We start from the raw sequence: 23,702 nt of genomic DNA, 5'->3' as shown, positions 1-23,702 counted from the left end.
ATATGCAACAGTTAGACAACTTTATTCCGAAACGTTTCGCCTACACAGTAGGCTTCTTCAGTCGAATACAGAAAGTAGGCAGGAACAGTAGAGATGTGAAGACGATGTAATCAGTCCATCACCCTTAAAGTCGTAGGATTTGAGGTTGTCAGTTCCATCTGAAGATCAAGCGACAGTGCGGAGACTTAAATACTGTCGGAAGGAGAGGTGCAGGGTAGTAGTAGTAGTAGTAGTAGTAGTAGTAGTAGTAGTAGTAGTGAGAGGCAACTGAGAGGTCATGTCCCTCTCAGATCCAACCCTTCTCACTTGAAAAGCTTGTCCAAGGTGTTTTCTGTACCAAGATGCCACGTGTTGCAGTGTCTGACAAGATGAACATCAAAATGGTATACAATACCGACAGGTTGTTAGGTAAGACACATATGCAACAGTTAGACAACTTTATTCCGAAACGTTTCGCCTACACAGTAGGCTTCTTCAGTCGAATACAGAAAGTAGGCAGGAACAGTAGAGATGTGAAGACGATGTAATCAGTCCATCACCCTTAAAGTCGTAGGATTTGAGGTTGTCAGTCCCTCGGCCTGGAGAAGTTCAGTTCCATAGTCAGGGACTGACAACCTCAAATCCTACGACTTTAAGGGTGATGGACTGATTACATCGTCTTCACATCTCTACTGTTCCTTTCGGAATAAAGTTGTCTAACTGTTGCATATGTGTCTTACCTAACAACCTGTCGGTATTGTATACCATTTTGATGTTCATCTTGTCAGACACTGCAACACGTGGCATCTTGGTACAGAAAACACCTTGGACAAGCTTTTCAAGTGAGAAGGGTTGGATCTGAGAGGGACATGACCTCTCAGTTGCCTCTCACTGCTACTACTACTACTACTACTACCCTGCACCTCTCCTTCCGACAGTATTTAAGTCTCCGCACTGTCGCTTGATCTTCAGATAGTTCCTGACTATGGAACTGAACTTCTCCAGGCCGAGGGACTGACAACCTCAAATCCTACGACTTTAAGGGTGATGGACTGATTACATCGTCTTCACATCTCTACTGTTCCTGCCTACTTTCTGTATTCGACTGAAGAAGCCTACTGTGTAGGCGAAACGTTTCGGAATAAAGTTGTCTAACTGTTGCATATGTGTCTTACCTAACAAGTTTTAGTTTATCAGGTGTTCATCACCAAGACGCGATGAACGCAATGCCTGGACACAGAATATATGCAGAAAATAATTTGCGTCCAGAATGTAGGGCATTCTTGAAGAATGTACTAGTACTAGTAGAAGTAGTAAAGCAGATGGCACTGGTAACCTCGGGTTACCTTTTCTGTTACGCAGTCTAGTAGGAAACTGTATATTTGCGAAGGTTGTCAGCGCGCAAAAAGTATCCAAATAATGTATATTTTATGTGTCCTCAGTGTCCATGCATTAGTGTTGGTATTAACGTGAAAAAAAAAACTGATAAGCGAGACACAGCCGCATTAAATGTCTTATTACTTGTGCAAGAATGGTATATAATACCGACAAGATGAAATTAAGACACATGTGCAACATCTGAGTATCTTCATTGTAGACGTTTCGCCACCCAGTGGCTTTATCGATACAAATTCCAGGACATAACTTGAAGACAGTAGAACTATATACAGAAGATGAGGTAATCAGTCCGAGCCTCAACCTTGGAGATTCTGAATCTCCACGACTATGGTGCTCTTCGCACCTACTCCAAGGTTGAGGGACTGATTACCTCATCTTCTGTATATAGTCCTACTGTCTTCAAGTTATGTCCTGGAATTTGTATTGATAAAGCCACTGAATGGCGAAACGTCTACAATAAAGATACCCAGATGTTGCACATGTGTCTTAATTTCGTCTTATTACTTAAGAACATAAGAAAGAAGGAACACTGCAGAAGGCCTACTGGCCCATGCGAGGCAGGTCCAAGTCTGATAAATTAGACATGTGCAACTCTTGGGTATCTTTATTGAGGAAACGTTTCGCCACACAGTGGCTTCATCAGTCCATACGAAGGAGAATCTTGAAGAAACAGGAGGAGAACGAGGTAATCAGTCCCTCAGCCTTGAGTCGATGTGGTCAGTCCATCAATCTTGAATAGAATACGGCATACGTGCGGAGAAGGAGCTTATAAACCGTAGCCAGGAGAGGTGCAGCAGTCATTGGTGGTGTCACATTTGTTCAATGTTTCTTCAAGATTCTCCTTCGTATGGACTGATGAAGCACCTCTCCTTCCGACAGTATTTAAGTCTCCGCACTGTCGCTTGATCTTCAGATAGTTCCTGACTATGGAACTGAACTTCTCCAGGCCGAGGGACTGACAACCTCAAATTCTACGACTTTAAGGGTGATGGACTGATTACATCGTCTTCACATCTCTACTGTTCCTGCCTACTTTCTGTATTCGACTGAAGAAGCCTACTGTGTAGGCGAAACGTTTCGGAATAAAGTTGTCTAACTGTTGCATATGTGTCTTACCTAACAACCTGTCGGTATTGTATACCATTTTGATGTTCATCTTGTCAGACACTGCAACACGTGGCATCTTGGTACAGAAAACACCTTGGACAAGCTTTTCAAGTGAGAAGGGTTGGATCTGAGAGGGACATGACCTCTCAGTTGCCTCTCACTACTACTACTACTACTACTACTACTACCCTGCACCTCTCCTTCCGACAGTATTTAAGTCTCCGCACTGTCGCTTGATCTTCAGATAGTTCCTGACTATGGAACTGAACTTCTCCAGGCCGAGGGACTGACAACCTCAAATTCTACGACTTTAAGGGTGTTGGACTGATTACATCGTCTTCACATCTCTACTGTTCCTGCCTACTTTCTGTATTCGACTGAAGAAGCCTACTGTGTAGGCGAAACGTTTCGGAATAAAGTTGTCTAACTGTTGCATATGTGTCTTACCTAACAATCTGTCGGTATTTTATACCATTTTAATGTTCAAGTACAGAAAAGTTGATAGAAGCAGAAGATACTTGAAGACGATGTAATCAGTCCATCACCCTTAAAGTTTTGAGGTGGTCAGTCCCTCAGTCTGGAGAAGAGCATTGTTCCATAGTATGAAACAATATGGAGAAGAAGTGACAGGATGGAGCTTTTTATAGCGCCAAGAGGTGAGACGTAGGCCACTAGGAGAGGTAAGAACTCAGATGTTGAAAGGTCAGGTCCCTCTCAAATCCAGCCCCTCTCACTAGTGGAAGTTGTCGAAGTTGATTGCAGGTCTGTACCAAGATACCCTTGTGTTGCAGTGTCTGACAGATTGAACATTAAAATGGTATAAAATACCGACAGGTTGTTAGGTAAGACACATATGCAACAGTTAGGTATCTTTATTATGAAACGTTTCGCCTACACAGTAGGCTTCTTCAGTCAAGTACAGAAAAGTTGATAGAAGCAGAAGATACTTGAAGACGATGTAATCAGTCCATCCATCCTGTCGGTATTTTATACCATTTTAATGTTCAATCTGTCAGACACTGCAACACAAGGGTATCTTGGTACAGACCTGCAATCAACTTCGACAACTTCCACTAGTGAGAGGGGCTGGATTTGAGAGGGACCTGACCTTTCAACATCTGAGTTCTTACCTCTCCTAGTGGCCTACGTCTCACCTCTTGGCGCTATAAAAAGCTCCATCCTGTCACTTCTTCTCCATATTGTTTCATACTATGGAACAATGCTCTTCTCCAGACTGAGGGACTGACCACCTCAAAACTTTAAGGGTGATGGACTGATTACATCGTCTTCAAGTATCTTCTGCTTCTATCAACTTTTCTGTACTTGACTGAAGAAGCCTACTGTGTAGGCGAAACGTTTCATAATAAAGATACCTAACTGTTGCATATGTGTCTTACCTAACAACCTGTCGGTATTTTATACCATTTTAATGTTCATACCCAAGAGTTGCACATGTGTCTAATTTATCAACATGTCGGTTCTCTGAACCATTCATCTACAAACCTGTCAGACACTGCAACTTCTTGAGATCTTAATACTTGGGAATTCTTCACTTGCCTAATTCTTGGCCACGACCTACTTCCACATTGAACAAATGTGACACCACCTATGACTGCTGCACCTCTCCTGCCTACAGTTTATAAGATCCTTCTCCGCACGTATGCCGTATTCTATTAAAGATTGATGGACTGATCACATCGACTCAAGGCTGAGGGACTGATTACCTCGTTCTCCTCCTGTTTCTTCAAGATTCTTCTTCGTAGGGACTGATGAAGCCACTGTGTGGCGAAACGTTTCCTCAATAAAGATACCCAAGAGTTGCACATGTGTCTAATTTATCAACATGTCGGTTCTCTGAACCATTCATCTACAAAGGTCCAAGTCTCCTACCGGCTTAAACCAATGCTCCAACCTAGTCAGGTCAGGTCACATTCACTTAAGGAAGGAACACGGCAACTGACCTAGTAGCACAAGCTAATCAGGTCCAACTCACACCCACTCATAAGAACATAAGAACGAAGGAACACTGCAGAAGGCCTACTGGCCCATGCGAGGCAGGTCCAAGTCTCCTACCGGCTTAAGCCAATGCACCCAACCTAGTCAGGTCAGGTCACATTGACTTAAGGGAGGAACACGGCAACCGACCTGGTAGCACAAGCTATCAGGTCTAACTCACACCCACCCACATCTACTCATGTATTTATCCAACCTATTTTTAAAGCTACACAACGTTCTGGCCTCTATAACGGTACTTGGGAGTTTGTTCCACTCATCCACAACTCTATTACCAAACCAGTACTTTCCTATATCCTTCCTGAATCTGAATTTTTCCAACTTAAAACCATTGCTGCGAGTCCTGTCTAAGCTAGATATTTTCAGCACACTATTTACATCCCCTTTATTTATTCCTGTCTTCCATATATACACCTCAATCATATCCCCCCTAATTCTACGTCTTTCTAGAGAGTGCAGTTTCAGGGCCCTTAGTCTATCCTCATAGGGAAGGTTTCTGATACATGGGATCAACTTTGTCATCCTCCTTTGTACATTTTCCAGAGAATTTATATCCATTCTGTAATACGGTGACCAAAACTGTGCAGCATAATCTAAATGAGGCCTCCTATTATTTATGCTTCTTGATATGAAGCCAAGGATTCTATTAGCTTTATTGCGAACACTTATGCACTGTTGTCTTGGTTTCAGATTACTGCTAACCAGAACTCCTAAATCTTTTTCGCAATCCGTAATATTAAGATCTACATTATTTAGTTTATATGTGGCATGGTTATTGTCCTGTCCAACATTTAGAACTTTGCATTTGTCTATATTAAACTGCATCTGCCACTTCTCCGACCACTGCATCAGTCTATTCAAATCTTCCTGGAGTGCTCGAATGTTCTCGTCAGAATGAATTCGACGGCCTATTTTGGTGTCATCGGCACAAACTTGCCGATGTCGCTCTTTATGCCCTCATCTATGTCGTTTATGTAGATTGTGAACAGCAGGGGGCCCAACACTGACCCCTGTGGAACACCGCTCGTGACGCTTCCCCACTCTGATTTCTCCCCATTTATGCAAACTCTCTGCTGCCTATTTGTCAACCATGCCTCTATCCAGGAAAAAATTTCTCCTCCTATTCCATGTGCTTTAATTTTCCTCAATAGTCTCTGATGTGGGACCCTGTCAAAAGCCTTACTGAAGTCCATATACACAATATCATATTCATTACCATGATCTACCTCCTCAAATACCTTAGTGAAAAAAGTTAATAAATTCGTAAGGCAGGAACGCCCCTTTGTAAAACCATGCTGAGATTAGTTGATTAATTTATGCTTTTCAAGGTCGCTACGAACTGCCTCGGCAATTATTGATTCCATAAATTTTCCCACTATGGAGGTTAGGCTTATTGGTCTATAGTTCGAAGCTAAGGACCTGTCACCTGTTTTGAAAATAGGTATCACATTTGCCATTTTCCACTTATCTGGCACCATGCCAGTTTGTAGTGATATGTTGAAAAGATTAGCCAAAGGTGTGCTAAGCTCCTCTTTACATTCCTTTAGAACCCTTGCATACAGTTCATCAGGGCCTGGGGATTTGTTAGGTTTTAATTTATCTATTTGCCTAAGGACCATGTCACTTGTGACCCTAATCGTGCACAGTTTATTATCGTCCTGTTCTACATAATTTATCATTACTGGAATATCGCTGGTATCCTCCTGTGTAAAAACTGAGAGGAAGTATGTGTTAAAAATTCTACACATTTCCTTATCACTGTCAGTGAGCTGACCTGAGGAACTTTTGAGTGGGCCTATCTTGTCCCTGATCTTACTTCTGTATACCTAAAAGAATCCTTTTGGGTTAGTCTTCGATTCTCTTGCAACTTTGACCTCATAATCTCTTTTTGCTTTTCTAATTCCCTTTTTTATTTCTCTCTTTAACTGAATATATCGATTTCTTAATTGCCCCTCTCCTCTTTTGATTTGCATATATATGCCTCTCTTTTGACCAATCAGATATTTTAATCTATTGTTCATCCATTTAGGATCATTTTTGTTTGATCTGATTTCCCTATTTGGAACATAATTTGACTGAGCAGCTAGAACTATGCCCTGGAAAGCATCATATCGGCAACCATCACCACCTACCTGATCCTTAGTCAGGTCATTCCAGTTCAGCCCACCTAAGTAATTTTTCAGTCCTATGAAATCAGCCAAGCGAAAGTCAGGGACGGAGACTTGATTGCCATTATTAGGGGAATTCCATGATATATTAAAACTGAGTGATTTGTGATCACTTTCCCCAAGCTCATCATTAACCTCAAGATTATTAATTAGTGTTTCCCTACTGGCAAGAACCAAGTCAAAGAGGTTATTTCCCCTAGTTGGCTCTGTCACAAACTGTTTCAAAAAACAATCCTGGATCGTATCAAGAAAGTCACCTGACTCTAAATTTCCTGTCAAACTGCTCCAGTCAATCTGTCTATAGTTGAAATCTCCCATTAGCACAACATTTTCGTATGTAGATGCCTTACGAATTTCGTCCCATAGAAGTTTACTGCACTCCCTATCAAGATTTGGGGCCCTGTAAATCACACCCAAAATTAGTTTTTCTCGGCCCTCGAGAAGCTGTAACCAAACAGATTCAGTGGCTGACGCTTCTAATTTAATATCTTGTCTAACACAACAATTTAAATTGTCTCTGACATACATCGCTACTCCACCACCTTTCCTGTTGACCCTGTCAGTGTGGAATAATTTATAGCCTTGTATGTGACATTCAGAGGGCATCTCTCTATCTTTCAGATTGAGCCAGGTCTCTGTTATAGCAATAATATCTATGTTTCCTGCACTTGCAATTAATCTTAGCTCATCTATCTTATTTCTTACACTCCTGCTATTAGTATAGTAAACCTTAAGGGAGCTAGTCCCTTGCTGCCCTCTGCTGTCCCCCTTTGTTTGCTGACCTGATCTATTGTCTTTATTTATAACTTCATGCTGAATGCCTTTTATACATTTACTGTTTCCAACCCAAGTGTTGCAACCTGCTTGTTTCCCACACACACCCATACCTCTATCTTCCATCAGTTTAAAATCATAGGCATTTCACCAATGGCCTTCTCAATCGAGTCTGCAAGTGCTACCACCCCAGCCCCAGAGAGATGTACCCCATCCCTTGCATACATATCATGTTTGCCATAAAAGTTGTTCCAGTTGTCAATGAATGGGATTGCAAGTTCCTTGCAGTATCTGTCTAGCCAGCAATTTACACCAATTGCCCTAGACAACCATTCATTTCCTACTCCCCTTCTAGGCAAGATGCTACATATGATTGGGATCCCTCCCTTAGACTTAATGAAATCTATAGCTGACCTGTACTTATCTAGCAGCTCTTCTCTCCTACCCTTCCCAATATCATTTCCACCAGCACTGAGACAGATAATGGGCTTGTTCCCATTACCTGACATGATATTATCCAGCCTGTTGACAATGTCCCCAACACCAGCTCCAGGGAAGCACACTCTATCTCTCATCTTCTTATTCCTATTATAAAAAGCACGGTCAATATATCTTACCTGAGAGTCACCAACCACAAGAATGCGCTTACCTCCATTAGCAGGGGCAGTAGTACCCTTACCTTCACTGGCCACTGAAGTACATTCATCCTGAAGAACAGAGAAGCGATTTCCTACCTTCAGATCTTCACTCTTAACTTTCCTTACTCTGATGCGCCTCCCATTACTGTGAACCACTCGCCACTTGTAGCAGGTGCTGGACTGCACCTCACTGCTGGTAGCCGTTGCTACCTCCCCAACTACAGCCTCCTCACAGCGAGAGACAGACTGCACCTCACTGCTAGAAGCCTCATTCCCCACAACTCCAGCCACCTCACACTCTCTCCCAGACCCACTGAGGTGGACCTTCAGCCTCCTAATCTCCTCCTGGAGAAGCAAGGCCTCCTCCTTCAACTCTCCAACCTCAATTTTTAAAACACTGCAGAAGCAAGCCATGCTTTGTAACCGTCCACTCTAATCCCCAAAGCAGCTCAGGGTCTGTGACCTCACGTGACGACTGACCACTGGCGACTGTATTTATCTAACCTATTTTTGGATATAAATGGTATAAAATACCGACACAATGGAAATATAAACACATATGCAGTATAATGTGATCCTTTATTGACTACGTTTCGCCCACACAGTGGGCTTTTTCAAGTCACAAACAGATCTGTTTGTGACTTGAAAAAGCCCACTGTGTGGGCGAAACGTAGTCAATAAAGGATCACATTATACTGCATATGTGTTTATATTTCTAACCTATTTTTAAAACTACACAACGTTTTAGCCTCTATAACTATACTCGGAAGTTTGTTCCACTCATCCATAACTCTCTTACCAAACCAGTGCTTTCCTATATCCTTCCTGAATCTGAATTTTTCCAACTTAAAACCATTGCTACGAGTCCTGTCTAGGCTAGATATTTTCAGCACATTATTTACATCCCCTTTATTTATTCCTGTCTTCCATTTATACACCTCAATCATATCCCCCCTAATTCGACGCCTTCCCAGAGAGTGCAGACTCAGGGCCCTCAGTCTATCATCATAGGGAAGATTTCTGATACATGGGATCAACTTTGTCATCCTCCTTTGTACGTTTTCCAGAGCACTTATATCCATTCTGTAATACGGTGACCAAAACTGTGCAGCATAATCTAAATGAGGCCTAACCAAGGATATATAGAGTTGAAGAACAACCTGAGGACTCCTATTATTTATGTTTCTTGATATGAAGCCAAGGATTCTGTTCTCTTTATTGCGAACACTTATGCACTGTTATCTTGGTTTCAGATTACCGCTAACCAGAACTCCTAAATCTTTTCGCAATCCGTAATATTAAGATCTACATTATGTAGTTTGTATGTGCCATGGTTATTTTCCTGTCCAACATTTAGAACTTTGCATTTGTCTATATTAAACTGCATCTGCCACTTCTCCGACCACTGCATCAGTCTATTCAAATCTTCCTGGAGTACATGTATCTATTTACCTAATAAGAAGACTGTTCACACTGGTGTGAGATTTCAAGGCCATTCTCGTTAATGGCATCCTTTGGAGAAGGATGATCTAACTGTACTTTTTTTTTTTTTTTTTTAAAGATTCGCCGGTATTCTCCCGGCCCGGGCCTTTTCCAAGTGGTGGCCCGGCTTCTAACTGTACTTTTTTTTTGTATTATATACATTAATTACATTTTTCATTTACAGTGGAGCAGAAAGAATGAACGTATTGTGACACTAAAACTGCATGAACTGTATCAATTTTCAGGATATTCTTAATCGATTTTTATCTCCTTTCTGGATGCAGATTTTATGTATCCGTTGGTGTCCTCCTTGTGGGCATCCTGTTGACTACCTTCACAATCATCCTGGTGCTGGCAGAGAGGTGTGAGGTACGTCACTTTATCTTTTCGCTATTGTGAAAGTGGAAAATTTCACTTGGTACTGACATGAATGTAGTATTATATGAACAAATGTTAACAGACACACAAAAGTGTAAGCAGATGAAATCGTGTAAAAAGTTATTCTAGGCAAGTTATTTTGGTCAAACAGACTGCCCTGCTGCATGTGTGCTTCTTGTAAAAAATATTGTAAATGCAAGTCAATCAGACTCAATTACTGCTAATAGTGATGTCCTTGAAAAAGTTACAAAGTAAAATTGTGCTGCTGGCTGCCCATCCTGTGATAAGAATGTAAGAAAGAACACTGCAGTAGGCCTCGTGGCCCATGCGAGGCAGGTTCAAGTCTCCTACCACCTTGTTGTTAGGTAAGACACATATGCAACAGTTAGATATCTTTATTTCGAAACGTTTCGCCTACACAGTAGGCTTCTTCAGTCGAGTACAGAAAAGCTGATAGAAGCAGAAGATACTTGAAGACGATGTAATCAGTCCATCACCCTTAAAGTTTTGAGGTGGTCAGTCCCTCAGTCTGGAGAAGAGCATTCTCCTACCACCTTATGCCACTGACCCAACCTAGTCAGGCCCAGGTCACATTCACTGAAGGAAGGAGCACAGCATCAGACCTATTAGCACAAGCTAGTCAGGTCCAACTCACACCTAACCTATCTTCAAAACTACATAACGTTTATGCTTCTATGACGGTATTCGGGAGTTTCTTCCACTCACTTATAATTCTATTACCAAACCAGTACTTTCCTATATATTTCCAGAATCTGAATTTTTCCAACTTTAAACCATTGCTACCAGTCCTGTCTAGAATAGATATCTTTAGCACGCTATTTACATCCCCTTTATTTATTCCTGATTTCCATTCATACCCATCAATCATATCTCTCCTAATTCTACGCCTTTCTAGAGTGCAGATTCAGGGTCCTCAATCTATCCTCATAGGAAAGACTTCTGATACATGGGATCAACTTGTCATCCTCCTCTGTTCGTTTTCCAGAGAATTTATATCCATTCTGTAATACGGTGACCAAAACTGTGCAGCATAATCTAAATGAGGTCTAACCAAAGATATACAGAGCTGAAGAACAACCTGAGGATTTCTTTTATTTATACTTCTTGATATGAAGCCAAGGATTCTGTTCTCTTTATTGCGAACACTTATGCACTGTTGTCCTGGTTTCAGATTACTGCTAACCAGAACTCCTAAAGCCTTTTCGCAATCATTAATATTAAGATCTACATTATTTAGTTTATATGTGGCAGTTATTTTCCTGTCCAACATTTAGAACTTTGCATTTGTCTATACTAAACTGCACGTACCACTTCTCAGACCACTGCATCAGTCTATTCAAATCTTCCTGGAGTGCTCTAATGTCCTCATTAGAATGAACAGGACGTCCTATTTAGTGTCATCAGCAAATTTGCTTATGTTGCTATTTATTCCTTCATCTGTATCGTTTAAGTAAATTGTGAGCAACAAAGGGCCCAACACTGATCCCTGTGGAACACCGCTGGTGACGTGCCCCCACTCTGATATTTCCCCATTTATGTAAACTCTCTGATGCCTATCTGTCAACTATGCTTTTACCAAGGAAAAAATTTCTCCTATTCCATGTGCTTTAAGTTTCCTCAATAGCCTCCGGTGTGGAACTCTATCAAAAGCCTTACTGAAGTCCATATACACAATATCATATTCATTACCATGATCTACCTCCTTAAATACCTTAGTGAAAAAAGTTAGCAAATTCGTAAGGCAGGAACGCCCTTTTGTAAAACCGTGTTGAGATTCATTAATCAATTTATGCCTTTCAAGATGGCTGCGAATTGCCTCGGCAATTATTGATTCCATAAATATTCCCACTATGGAGGTAAGGTTTATTTGGTCTATAGTTCGAAGCCAAGGACCTGTCACCTGCCTTGTAAATAGGTATTACATTTGCCATTTTCCACTTGTCTGGCACTATGCCAGTTTGTAGTGATATGTTGAAAAGATTAGCCAAAGGTTTGTTAAGTTCCTCTTTACATTCCTTTAAAACCCCTTACAAACAGTTCATCAGGGAGTAGGGATTTCTTAGGTTTAAATTTAGCTATTCGTCTGAGGACCATGTCACTAGTTACCCCCAATCGTGCATAGTTTATCATCTTGTTCTACATAATTTATTATTTCTGGAATTTCGCTAGTATCTTCCTGAATAAAAACTGAGAGGAAGTAAGTGTTGAAAATTTCACACATTTCCTTATCACTGTATACTTCTGTATACCTGAAAGAACTCTTTTGGGTTAGTCTTCGAATCCCTTGCAACTTTAGCCTCATAATCCCTTTTTGCTTTTCTTATTCCCTTTTCTTATTTCTCTCTTTAACTGAATATATTGATTTCTTAACTGCCCATCCCCTCTTTTGATATGCCTATATATGCTTCTCTTTTGACCAATGAGATGTTTTAATTTATTGTTTATCCATTTGGGATCTTTTTGTTAAGATCTAATTTCCCTACTCAGAACATAAGTTGTCTGGGCAGCTAGAACTATGAAAGTTAAGACACATGTGCAACATCTGGAAATCTTTATTGTAGACGTTTCGCCATCCAGTGGCTTTATCAATACAGATTCTAGGACATAATAAGAAGACAGTAGAACTATATACAAAAGATGAGGTAATCAGTCCCTCAGCCTTGGAGTTAGTGTTCACAGCATCGTGGTGGAGGAGAATCTGGAGCAAAGGCAAGAAGACTGGCGGTTATATAGGCGTCAGTGGATAGGGACGGGCAGCAGACGAGGGCAAAGTCACTGGTAGGCGGGATTCCCCAGTGGAAGTAGGTCCTTCCCAAAGAGATGGGCTAGTTGCAGCAGCCGTGAAGAAGGTCTTGTAGATGTCCTCTGAACCAAGATTCCATGATGTTGCAGTGTCTGACAAGTTGCACAACTTGTCAGACACTGCAACATCATGGAATCTTGGTTCAGAGGACATCTACAAGACCTTCTTCACGGCTGCTGCAACTAACCCATCTCTTTGGGAAGGACCTACTTCCACTGGGGAATCCCGCCTACCAGTGACTTTGCCCTCGTCTGCTGCCCGTCCCTATCCACTGACGCCTATATAACCGCCAGTCTTCTTGCCTTTGCTCCAGATTCTCCTCCACCACGATGCTGTGAACACTAACTCCAAGGCTGAGGGACTGATTACCTCATCTTTTGTATATAGTTCTACTGTCTTCTTATTATGTCCTAGAATCTGTATTGATAAAGCCACTGGATGGCGAAACGTCTACAATAAAGATTTCCAGATGTTGCACATGTGTCTTAACTTTCATATTGTCGGTATTTTATACCTTTATTGCACAGCTAGAACTATGCTCTGATAAACGTCATATTGATAACCATCACCACCTACCTGACCCATACTCAGGTCATTCCAATTCAGTTCACCCAGGTAATTTCTCAGTCCCATGAAATCAGCCAAGCAGAAGTCTGGGACAGAGACTTGATTGCAGTTATTTGAGTAATTCCACGATATATTGAAACTAATTGATTTGTGATCACTTTCCCCAAGATCACCATTAACCTCAATATTATTAATTAATGATTCTTTGTTGGCAGGAACCAAGTCAAGCAGGTTGTTTCCTCTAGTTGGTTCTGTCACAAACTGTTTTAAAAAGCAATCCTGAACCATATCAAGAAAGTCACTAGACTCAAGATTCCTGTCACATTGTTCCAATCAATTAGTCTAATGTTAAAATCTCCCATTAACACAATATTTTCATATCTAGATGCCTTATGAATTTTGTCACATAGCAGCTTACTGCACTCCCTATCAAGGTTTTGGAGGTCTATATATCACCCAAAATTAATTTTTCACGACCCTCGAGAAACTGTAACCAAACAAGTTCTGTGCCCGATGTTTCTAGTCTTACATCTTGTCTAACATAATTTAAATTATCTCTGACATACATCGCCACTCCACCACCCTACCTGTTGACCCTATCAGTGTAGAATAGTTAATAGCCCTGTATGTTGCATTCAGAAAGCATTTCTCTATCTTTCATGTTGAACTAGGTCTCCATTATAGCAATAATATCTATATTATCTGCACTTGCAAGTAATCTTAGCTCATCTATCTTATTTCTTAGACTCTTACTAGTAGTATAGTAAACCTTTAGAGAGCTAGTCAATTGCTGCCCACTACTGGCTCTCTGTTGATCAATTGCTTTGCCTTTACTAGCAACTTTATTTTGAATATTGTCTTTTAAACATATCCCTGAAGTATCCTGGTAATATCTGCTGTTTTCAACCCTAATACTGCAGCCTGATTGTTTCCCACATACACCCATACCTCTATAATCCATCAGTTTAAAGTCCTAGACAAGTCAGCAATGGCCCCCTCAATCGAGTTGGCCAATGCACCCACTCTGGCCCCAGAGAGATGTACCCCATCCCTTGCATACATATCACGTTTGCCATAGAATTTGTCCCAGTTATCAATGAATGGGATTGCAAGTTCGTTGCAGTACCTGTCTAGCCAGCAATTTATACCAATTGCCCTAGACATCCATTCATTGCCCACTCCCCTTCTAGGTAAAATGCTACATATGATTGGGACCCCTCCCTTAGACCTGACTACATCTGTGGATGACTTGTATTTATCCAGCAGCTCCTGTCTCCTGCCCTTCCCGATGTCACTTCCACCAGCACAAATACAGATAATGGGCTTGTTCCCATTACTTGACAAAGTATTAGCCAACTTGTTGACTATGTCACCAACACCAGCTCCTTGGAAACATGCTGTCTCACCTTCCTATCTCTGTTACAAAAAGCACGGTCCATATTTCTTACCTGGGAGTCTCCCACAACCAGAATGTTCTTATCATGAATAGCAGGGGAATCAGTGGTTCATTTTATAAACCGCACTGACCACTAAAGTGCACTCATCCTGGAGAACAGAGAATCTATTTCCTACCTTCAAATCTTCTATGTTAACCTTTCTTATCATGATGCTGCCACTCTCCAACTCACTACTAATAACCTTTTCCCCCTTACTAGTTCCAACCATCTTGCACTCACTCCCTAGGCTAAGTTTCAGCCTCATATTTTCCTCCTGAAGAAGTAGAACTTCCTTCTTCAACACTTTAACCTGAGATTCTAAAACTACTGCAAGCCATGGTGCTCAGTAACACCCCACGCTAATCCCCAGACAGCTTAGGACAGAATGACCTCTCTTGACTACTCACTTCGGTGTACTGACTCATTAGTTTTCAGATTATCTATGAAACTGAACTAGGTGGGGATCTTTGAGAACACTGCACCTGTGCGAGGTATTAAGTTCAAAATCTATCTGGTGTCTTGAGGCTGATACCATCCAGCTCAACACCACAGAACAAAACAGAGGAATGTACATTTTGCCTGAACACATACACAGATAATCTGGAATTAACATGTTAAACACAAAATACCACGAAATGACCCCTTTACCCCGCTTCAATCCGACACCACTTGACCTCACCTATAACAGCACATGACCTGCCCCAAGGGCATCTTACCTGTCTTGGTGGTACTTGACCTGACAGCTAATCACCCAGAACAAAGTGGTAAGATTCATCCTGGACCTGGGTCCAAGACAGCATGTAGGTCAGGATGGATTACAAAAATTGGATATGCTGGAGGTGCTGTCCTGGGAGACAGTAATGGTGAAGCTGGAGGTGCTGTCCTGGGAGACAGTAATGGTGAAGCTGGAGATTTTGTCCAGGTATTCGGGAATTATACGCAGGAAGGAATACATATAAATGACCTCATAGGGGACAGGAGCCGTAGTGGGGAAACAAGTGTAGTCAAAGATAAGATAAAACCAATATTGCAAACTAGAAATACCACAGGAAATAGCAAACAAGAGGACTCCACTAGCTATAGTGAGGATATATTACCAAAAACAACTGGTGGGAGCTCCATTGTTGGTGCTAGGGAGGATAGAAATAAGACAGGGAAACATGCACCTACAGGGAATACAGTCACAGAAACCCAAGGCAAACGGAAACCAAGCCTGTGCACATACTATGCACTTGGTATCTGCAGACATGGGAAATCTGGAAAAAACAGACGAGACGTGCAACTATGACCACCCTAGAAAATGCCATGCCCATATAACAACAGGAAAATGCAAACTCCCTTCCTGTAAGCTTTTTCACCCTGAAATGTGTACCTCTTCAGTACAGGAAAGACTGTGCTATAACTTAAATTGCCAGGCACACCATCTAAAGGGTACAAAAAGATACAAAACATCCAGGCCATGGGAAAACCTGGGTAGTCACAGCCACTCAAGAGGGAGAGGTTTTTTAGCGCTAGGAAGGAAAAAAACTGGCAGGAAATGGCAGAAATCGTACACCAAATCCAGTCATTCCTGGAGTGGAACCACAGTCGATGGCCTCCGCTCCAAACCAACAGATACAGATACTAATGCCGGAGAAAAAATCCCCCACCCAGTACCAACAATACCACCAGTCCGATGACATTCTTCTTTGCAAATATACAGGGTCTAAAGCCAACAACAAACAACAAAATACCTTTCATCCGTGGACTGCTTGCAGAGGCAAAGACAATGTTCGCGGCTTTCACTGAGACCCACATAAAGGATCACTTGGACAACGAAATATGGATCCCAGGTTACAACCTATACAGATGTGACAGAGTGAACAGGCAAAAGGGGGGGGGGTTGGCCTGTACATTGCAGAGTCACTTGTTTGCACAGAACTGCTAAATGCCTCAAATGATGTAGTGGAAGTTTTAGCAGTAAAGGTCGAGAACCAAAACCTAGTCATTGTGGTAGTCTACAAGCCTCCGGATGCAACATCCCAGCAATTCCAGGAACAGCTGTTAAAAATTGACCACTGTCTGGAAAATCTTCCAGCTCCTGCACCCAACATCTTGCTCCTGGGGGATTTCAACTTAAGGCACCTAAAATGGAGGAATATAGCAAATAATATTGTTGCAGTAATAACACCAGGAGGCAGCTCTGATGAAAACTCACACTCACACGAGCTTTTAAATCTCTGCACAAAATTCAATTTAAACCAGCAAATAATAGAGCCTACTAGACTGGAGAATACACTAGACCTCATCTTCACTAACAATGATCTGATAAGAAATGTCACCATATCAAAAACAATATACTCAGATCACAACATAACTGAGGTTCAGACATGTATGCGTGGAGCCCCAGACCGACATAATGAGACTAGTCACGAGGGAGCATTCACCAAATTCAACTTCAATAACAAAAACAAAGTGGGACCAAGTAAACCAAGTCCTAACCGATATAAGCTGGGAAGATATACTAAGCAACACAGACCCCAACGTATGCCTAAAACAGATTAACTTGGTGGCACTCGATGTATGCACAAGGCTTATTCCTCTAAGAAAAAGGAGGAGTAGATGTAAAATAGAAAGAGACAGGCGCTCCCTTTACAGGCAACGGAAAAGAATAACAGAGCGGTTAAAAGAGGTCAATATATCTGAAATGCGTAGGGAGACACTGGTCAGAGAAATAGCAAGCATCAAACTCAAGCTAAAGGAATCTTATAGGAGTCAGGAATCGCGGGAAGAACTAAAAGCCATAAATGAAATCGAAAGAAACCCAAAGTATTTCTTCTCCTATGCCAAATCAAAGTCGAGAACAACATCCAGTATTGGGCCCCTACTTAAACAAGATGGGTCCTACACAGATGACAGCAAGGAAATGAGTGAGCTACTCAAGTCCCAATATGACTCAATTTTTAGCAAGCCGCTAACCAGAGTGAGAGTCGAAGATCAAAATGAATTTTTTATGAGAGAGCCACAAAATTTGGTTAACACAAGCCTATCCGATGTTATCCTGACACCAAATGACTTCGAACAGGCGATAAATGACATGCCCATGCACTCTGCCCCAGGGCCAGACTCATGGAACTCCGTGTTCATCAAGAACTGCAAGAAGCCCCTATCACGAGCCTTTTCCATCCTATGGAGAGGGAGCATGGACACAGGGGTCGTCACACAGTTACTAAAAACAACAGACATAGCCCCACTCCACAAAGGGGGCAGTAAAGCAACAGCAAAGAACTACAGACCGATAGCACTAACATCCCATATCATAAAAATCTTTGAAAGGGTCCTAAGAAGCAAGATCACCACCCATCTAGAAACCCATCAGTTACACAACCAAGGCCAACATGGGTTTAGAACAGGTCGCTCCTGTCTGTCTCAACTATTGGATCACTACGACAAGGTCCTAAATGCACTAGAAGATAAAAAGAATGCAAATGTAATATATACAGACTTTGCAAAAGCCTTCGACAAGTGTGACCATGGCGTAATAGCGCACAAAATGCGTGCTAAAGGAATAACAGGAAAAGTCGGTTGATGGATCTATAATTTCCTCACTAACAGAACACAGAGAGTAGTCGTCAACAGAGTAAAGTCCGAGGCAGCTACGGTGAAAAGCTCTGTTCCACAAGGCACAGTACTCGCTCCCATCTTGTTCCTCATCCTCATATCCGACATAGACAAGGATGTCAGCCACAGCACCGTGTCTTCCTTTGCTGATGACACCCGAATCTGCATGACAGTGTCTTCCATTGCAGACACTGCAAGGCTCCAGGCGGACATCAACCAAATCTTTCAGTGGGCTGCAGAAAACAATATGAAGTTCAACGATGAGAAATTTCAATTACTCAGATATGGTAAACACGAGGAAATTAAATCTTCATCAGAGTACAAAACAAATTCTGGCCACAAAATAGAGCGAAACACCAATGTCAAAGACCTGGGAGTGATCATGTCGGAGGATCTCACCTTCAAGGACCATAACATTGTATCAATCGCATCTGCTAGAAAAATGACAGGATGGATAATGAGAACCTTCAAAACTAGGGAGGCCAAGCCCATGATGACACTCTTCAGGTCACTTGTTCTATCTAGGCTGGAATATTGCTGCACACTAACAGCACCTTTCAAGGCAGGTGAAATTGCTGACCTAGAAAATGTACAGAGAACCTTCATGGCGCGCATAATGGAGATAAAACACCTCAATTACTGGGAGCGCTTGAGGTTCCTGAACCTGTATTCCCTGGAACGCAGGCGGGAGAGATACATGATTATATACACCTGGAAAATCCTAGAGGGACTAGTACCGAACTTGCACACGAAAATCACTCACTACGAAAGCAAAAGACTTAGCAGACGATGCAACATCCCCCCAATGAAAAGCAGGGGTGTCACTAGCACGTTAAGAGACCATACAATAAGTGTCAGGGGCCCGAGACTGTTCAACTGCCTCCCAGCATACATAAGTGGGATTACCAACAGACCCCTGGCAGTCTTCAAGCTGGCACTGGACAAGCACCTAAAGTCGGTTCCTGACCAGCCGGGCTGTGGCTCGTACGTTGGTTTGCGTGCAGCAACAGCCTGGTTGATCAGGCTCTGATCCACCAGGAGGCCTGGTCACAGACCGGGCCGCGGGGGCGTTGACCCCCGGAACTCTCTCCAGGTAAACTCCAGGTATGCTGAATGTTGAAAACAGAGTAAAACAAGTGAAGTTAAATTAAGTTTATAAAATTGCTCAGTGTCCAGAATATCTTGCTCCCAATTTTTTCAAGGCTGGGAGCCAAAACAATCATAGTACTGGGGGGGGGGGAGGAGAGTACAACTTTGTACTACCCACAGTCAGTGGCCATTCTTCAAACACCTTTTACTGTATAGCAATAAAGGAATGAAACAGACTGCCTGCACATGTCAAAGCCAGTCAGCACGAACCAGTTCAAGAAGAGAGCCAAAAGGTGCCTAATGAATGTAGCGACAGAACGGGAGGATAATGATTTTCTATTTTATTAACTAACACACATGTAAATATAAATAACTCTTTTTACCTTATTCCTAGTTTATCTGCTTTATAGTATAATAATAAGGTATTAAAAGGACCCCAGTGGAAATAAGTCACTTTAACTTTTTTGGGTTATCCATGGTTCTCTACACATATGCTGCTATGTATGATAATCTATGTACCTGTATTTATGTATACCTGAATAAACGTACTTAGCACCTTCATATGCTTCACATACCATTGACGAAATCACAAATAATTTCCACAGATAACCCATAGCAGTGCTGCTGCTACCATTACTATCACCACCACTACTACTACCACTCGATTCTTCTCTTCTCCCGCCCTGTCATTTTTTTTTTTTTTCTGCTGAGTTAAGACCTGACAATAGGACGGGCCGAAATTAATGATTATTATTATTATAATCAAAAAGAAGCGCTAAGCCACAAGGACTATATAGCGCTGCAGGGCAGGAAGGAAGCGAGGGCATCAGGTGGCAAAAGGGAGATGGATGAGTAATAGGTTACGGATAACAGCGGGGTAGTGGATGGTGAAAGGGTAAAGGGCAGCAAGAGACTGAACTAGAAGGGGCTGAGGGGAGTGCGAAAAGTATCATCAGAGTTTGTGGAGTAAATCAGTCGTTGTCAAGAAGTCAATGAGAGAGTCAGGATTAAAGGAGGGTCCATCAGCAAGAAGGGAAGGTAAAGAGAGTAGTACAACGAAGACGACGTTGGAGGTAAATTCTGCGTGCTCGTTGATAGAGAGGGCAGTCTAACAGAATGTGGCAAATCGATACTGGAACTTGACACTGCTCACAGAGAGGAACAGGGTGCCTCTCCATGAGATACCCGTGAGTAAGATGAGTGTGGCCAATGCGAAGGCGGGAGAGAGTGGTCTCCCAACCTCGGCACTGATGACAAGAAGACGGCCAGTAACCTATGCTCGGTTTAATAGAATTAAGTTTGTTACCGAGCAGAGTTGACCAACGTTGTTGCCAACGGGTGCAAAGGTGGGTAGCTATTGCAGCAAAATAGTCCAGAAATGGAACACCTCGATAGGAAATTGGTAGGTCATGTACTGCTGACCGCGCAGCAGTGTCTGCCTGTTCATTGCCCTGTACGTCGACATGACCAGGGACCCAACAAAAAAAATATCTTTATGTTTGGTAGAGATACGGCATAGCCAAAGTTGGATACGGAGAACTAGGGGATGAGATGTATCAGATTTTTGTATAGCCTGTAGAGCACTAAGAGAGTCTGAGACTACTACAAATGATGACACAGGCATAGATGCGATACGAATAAGTGCTGCAAGAATGGCATACAGTTCAGCAGTAAAAATGCTAGCTGAAGATAGTAAATGCCCCAGCACGACGCTGTCCGGAAACACTGCTGCGAATCCGACGCCGTCTGAAGACTTAGAGCCATCTGTGTACACAGCAGTGGCATGAGAATGGGAGTGGAAGTGATCAAGAAAAAGAGAGCGGGAAGTCACCGTAGGCAGTTGAGCTTTCGAGCAAGGGAGTGAGAAAGAACAGACCCGAACAGCTGGAACTTCCCAGGGGGGTAGGGAAAAGTGAGATGCTACATGAACATATAAAGGTGGTAACTGAAGGGAAGACAAGAGTGAATGTAGGCGAAGAGAAAAGGGACGGAGCAAACAGGGGCGGTGAACGAATAAAGAATGTCTACTAATATCGGTGACCATTCTATAAATGGAAGGATTGTGTAGATCGTGAGAGCGTACATAGTAGCGAAGGCAATGGGCATCACGGCGATCAGACAAGGATGGAACATTCGCTTCTGTATAGAGGCTCTCAACAGGGGAAGAGCGAAAAGCACCAAGGCACAAATGTAATCCTTGGTGATGGATAGAGTTAAGGCTAGAGAGAGTAGCAGGAGAGGCCGCGGAATAAATCTGGTCACCATAATCGAGTTTCAATAAAACGAGGGCTGAATGTAGGCGAAGCAGAGTTCGACGATCAGCTCCCCAGGAAAGATGAGCAAGGGTTTTAAGAAGGTTTAGCCGGCTGTGACAAGTTGCCTTCAGAGAGGTAATGTGAGGTTTCCAGGATAACCGACGGTCAAAGAGAAGGCCTAGAAACCTGACTGTATCACGTTCGGGGATACGGGAACCATAGAGATACAAAGGATGATCGGAGATAACAGAGCGTCTAGTGAAAGTAATTTGGTGAGTTTTGGTACTTGAAAATTTAAACCCATGCGTGGTGGCCCAAGTGGAAACACGGTCGACCGCATGCTGGAGAGAAACTGCAATAAGATGACAGTCAGCGCCTGCACAAGCAATAGCGAAGTCATCAACATAGAGTGATGACCAAATATTGGGTGGAAGAACAGAGGCCAAATCATTTATAGCAAGGAGAAATAGTGTTGTGCTTAGAACACATCCCTGAGGCACACCTTCAGCTTGGACGAAGTCCGGGGAAAGAACATTATTGACTCGAACACGGAAATGTCTGTCAGTTAAAAAGTTCTTAAGGAAGGATGGTAGATTGCCTCGGAGGCCTAAGGAATGGGCCTGGGCCAAAATATTATACCTCCAAGTTGTGTCATATGCCTTCTCAAGGTCAAAAAATATGGCAATAACTGAGTGATTATTCGCAAAGGCATTACGAACATACGTATCCAAGCGTAGTAAGGGGTCTATGGTAGAACGACCCTTACGAAAGCCATATTGACTAGCGGAGAGACTGTTGTGTGTCTCTAAATACCACATTAAACGTCGATTTACGACACGTTCCATCACTTTGCAAACTGCACTAGTAAGAGCGATAGTGGGAGGCATCATGTCCTGTAGTACCCGGTTTGTGGAAAGGGAGAACAATGGCAGATTTCCACAGCTGGGGAAGAACTCCTTGTGCCCAAATAAGATTGAAGAGGTGTAAGAGGACTACAAGGGCTGACCGATGTAAATGTTGTAACATACGAATATGAATGTCGTCAGGCCCAGCTGCCGATGATCGGCAAGCTGAGAGTGTTGCCTCCAGTTCTTGAAGTGTAAAAGGCACATTATACCGTTCTTCTCTAAGAGAAGAAAAGTCCAAGGGTACTAACTCTCTGGCAGACTTTGAGGAAAGAAACGAGGGGCATAGATGGAGCCCTCGGGAAATACGGACCAGATGTGTGCCAAGTTCGATGGCAACGTCGAGAGGGTTTGCTACATCAACACCAGCGACCCGTAGAACAGGAGCCGGGTCAGGAGAGTATTTACCACTCAATTTCCTCACTTTTTTCCAGACTGCACTCATAGAAGAAGAAGAGGTGATGGTGGAAACATAGTCTCGCCAACAAGTGTGTTTAGCTTCACGGATGACATGGCGAGCGATCGCACGCTTCTGCTTAAAATCAAGAAGTCTCTCAGAGGTTCTATTGTACCAGTACCTGCCCCATGCAGCACGTTTCAAACGTACTGCACGAGCACAAGCAGGAGACCACCAAGGCACGCACTTCTGAGAATGCCTGCCTGAGGTTTGGGGTATAGAATGAGAAGCTGCGGTATAAACTGACGTCGAGAAGATGTGTAGGAGCTCATCAATGGAGGATGAAGAAGGAACCTCACTAAAAGCAGTGAGGTGTGAGTAAAGATCCCAATTTGCCCGATCAAATTGCCAGCGAGGGCTACGGAAAGGTGGTGAATAGGAAGGAGAAGTAAGAATGATCGGAAAATTATCGCTGTCATGTAAGTCCGGTAGAACAGACCAGGTGAAGTCTAGTGCAGTGGAGGAAGAGCAGACTGATAGATCGATGCAAGAGAGAGTATGAGTACAAGGATCAAAATGGGTGGGAGTACCCGTATTTAAAACATGGAGGGGATGAGAGGTGAGAAAAGCCTCCAACTGGATGCCACGTGAGTCACAATGAGACCCCCCCCAGAGGAAATGGTGGGCATTAA

The 23,702-nt window shown here is 42.7% G+C and overlaps 1 protein-coding gene and 1 long non-coding RNA gene across 2 annotated transcripts in view; one reads left to right on the top strand and one right to left on the bottom strand.

The window, feature by feature from the left end:
* The window catches only part of LOC138854160 (uncharacterized), a 502,510-nt gene that overhangs the window by 348,070 nt on the left and 130,738 nt on the right, over positions 1-23,702 (bottom strand). The window lies entirely within an intron of this gene.
* Positions 1-23,702, top strand: part of LOC128694593 (adenylate cyclase type 5) — a 418,524-nt gene that overhangs the window by 332,823 nt on the left and 61,999 nt on the right. The window contains exon 11 of the mRNA XM_070095954.1: positions 9,844-9,928. Coding sequence (XP_069952055.1) covers positions 9,844-9,928 — 85 coding nt within the window. The remainder of the gene's footprint in view (positions 1-9,843; positions 9,929-23,702) is intronic.

The sequence above is a fragment of the Cherax quadricarinatus genome, chromosome 51 (assembly GCF_038502225.1).
Source record: "Cherax quadricarinatus isolate ZL_2023a chromosome 51, ASM3850222v1, whole genome shotgun sequence".
NCBI lineage: Eukaryota > Metazoa > Arthropoda > Malacostraca > Decapoda > Parastacidae > Cherax > Cherax quadricarinatus.
This window is presented reverse-complemented; position numbering and strand designations above follow the sequence as displayed.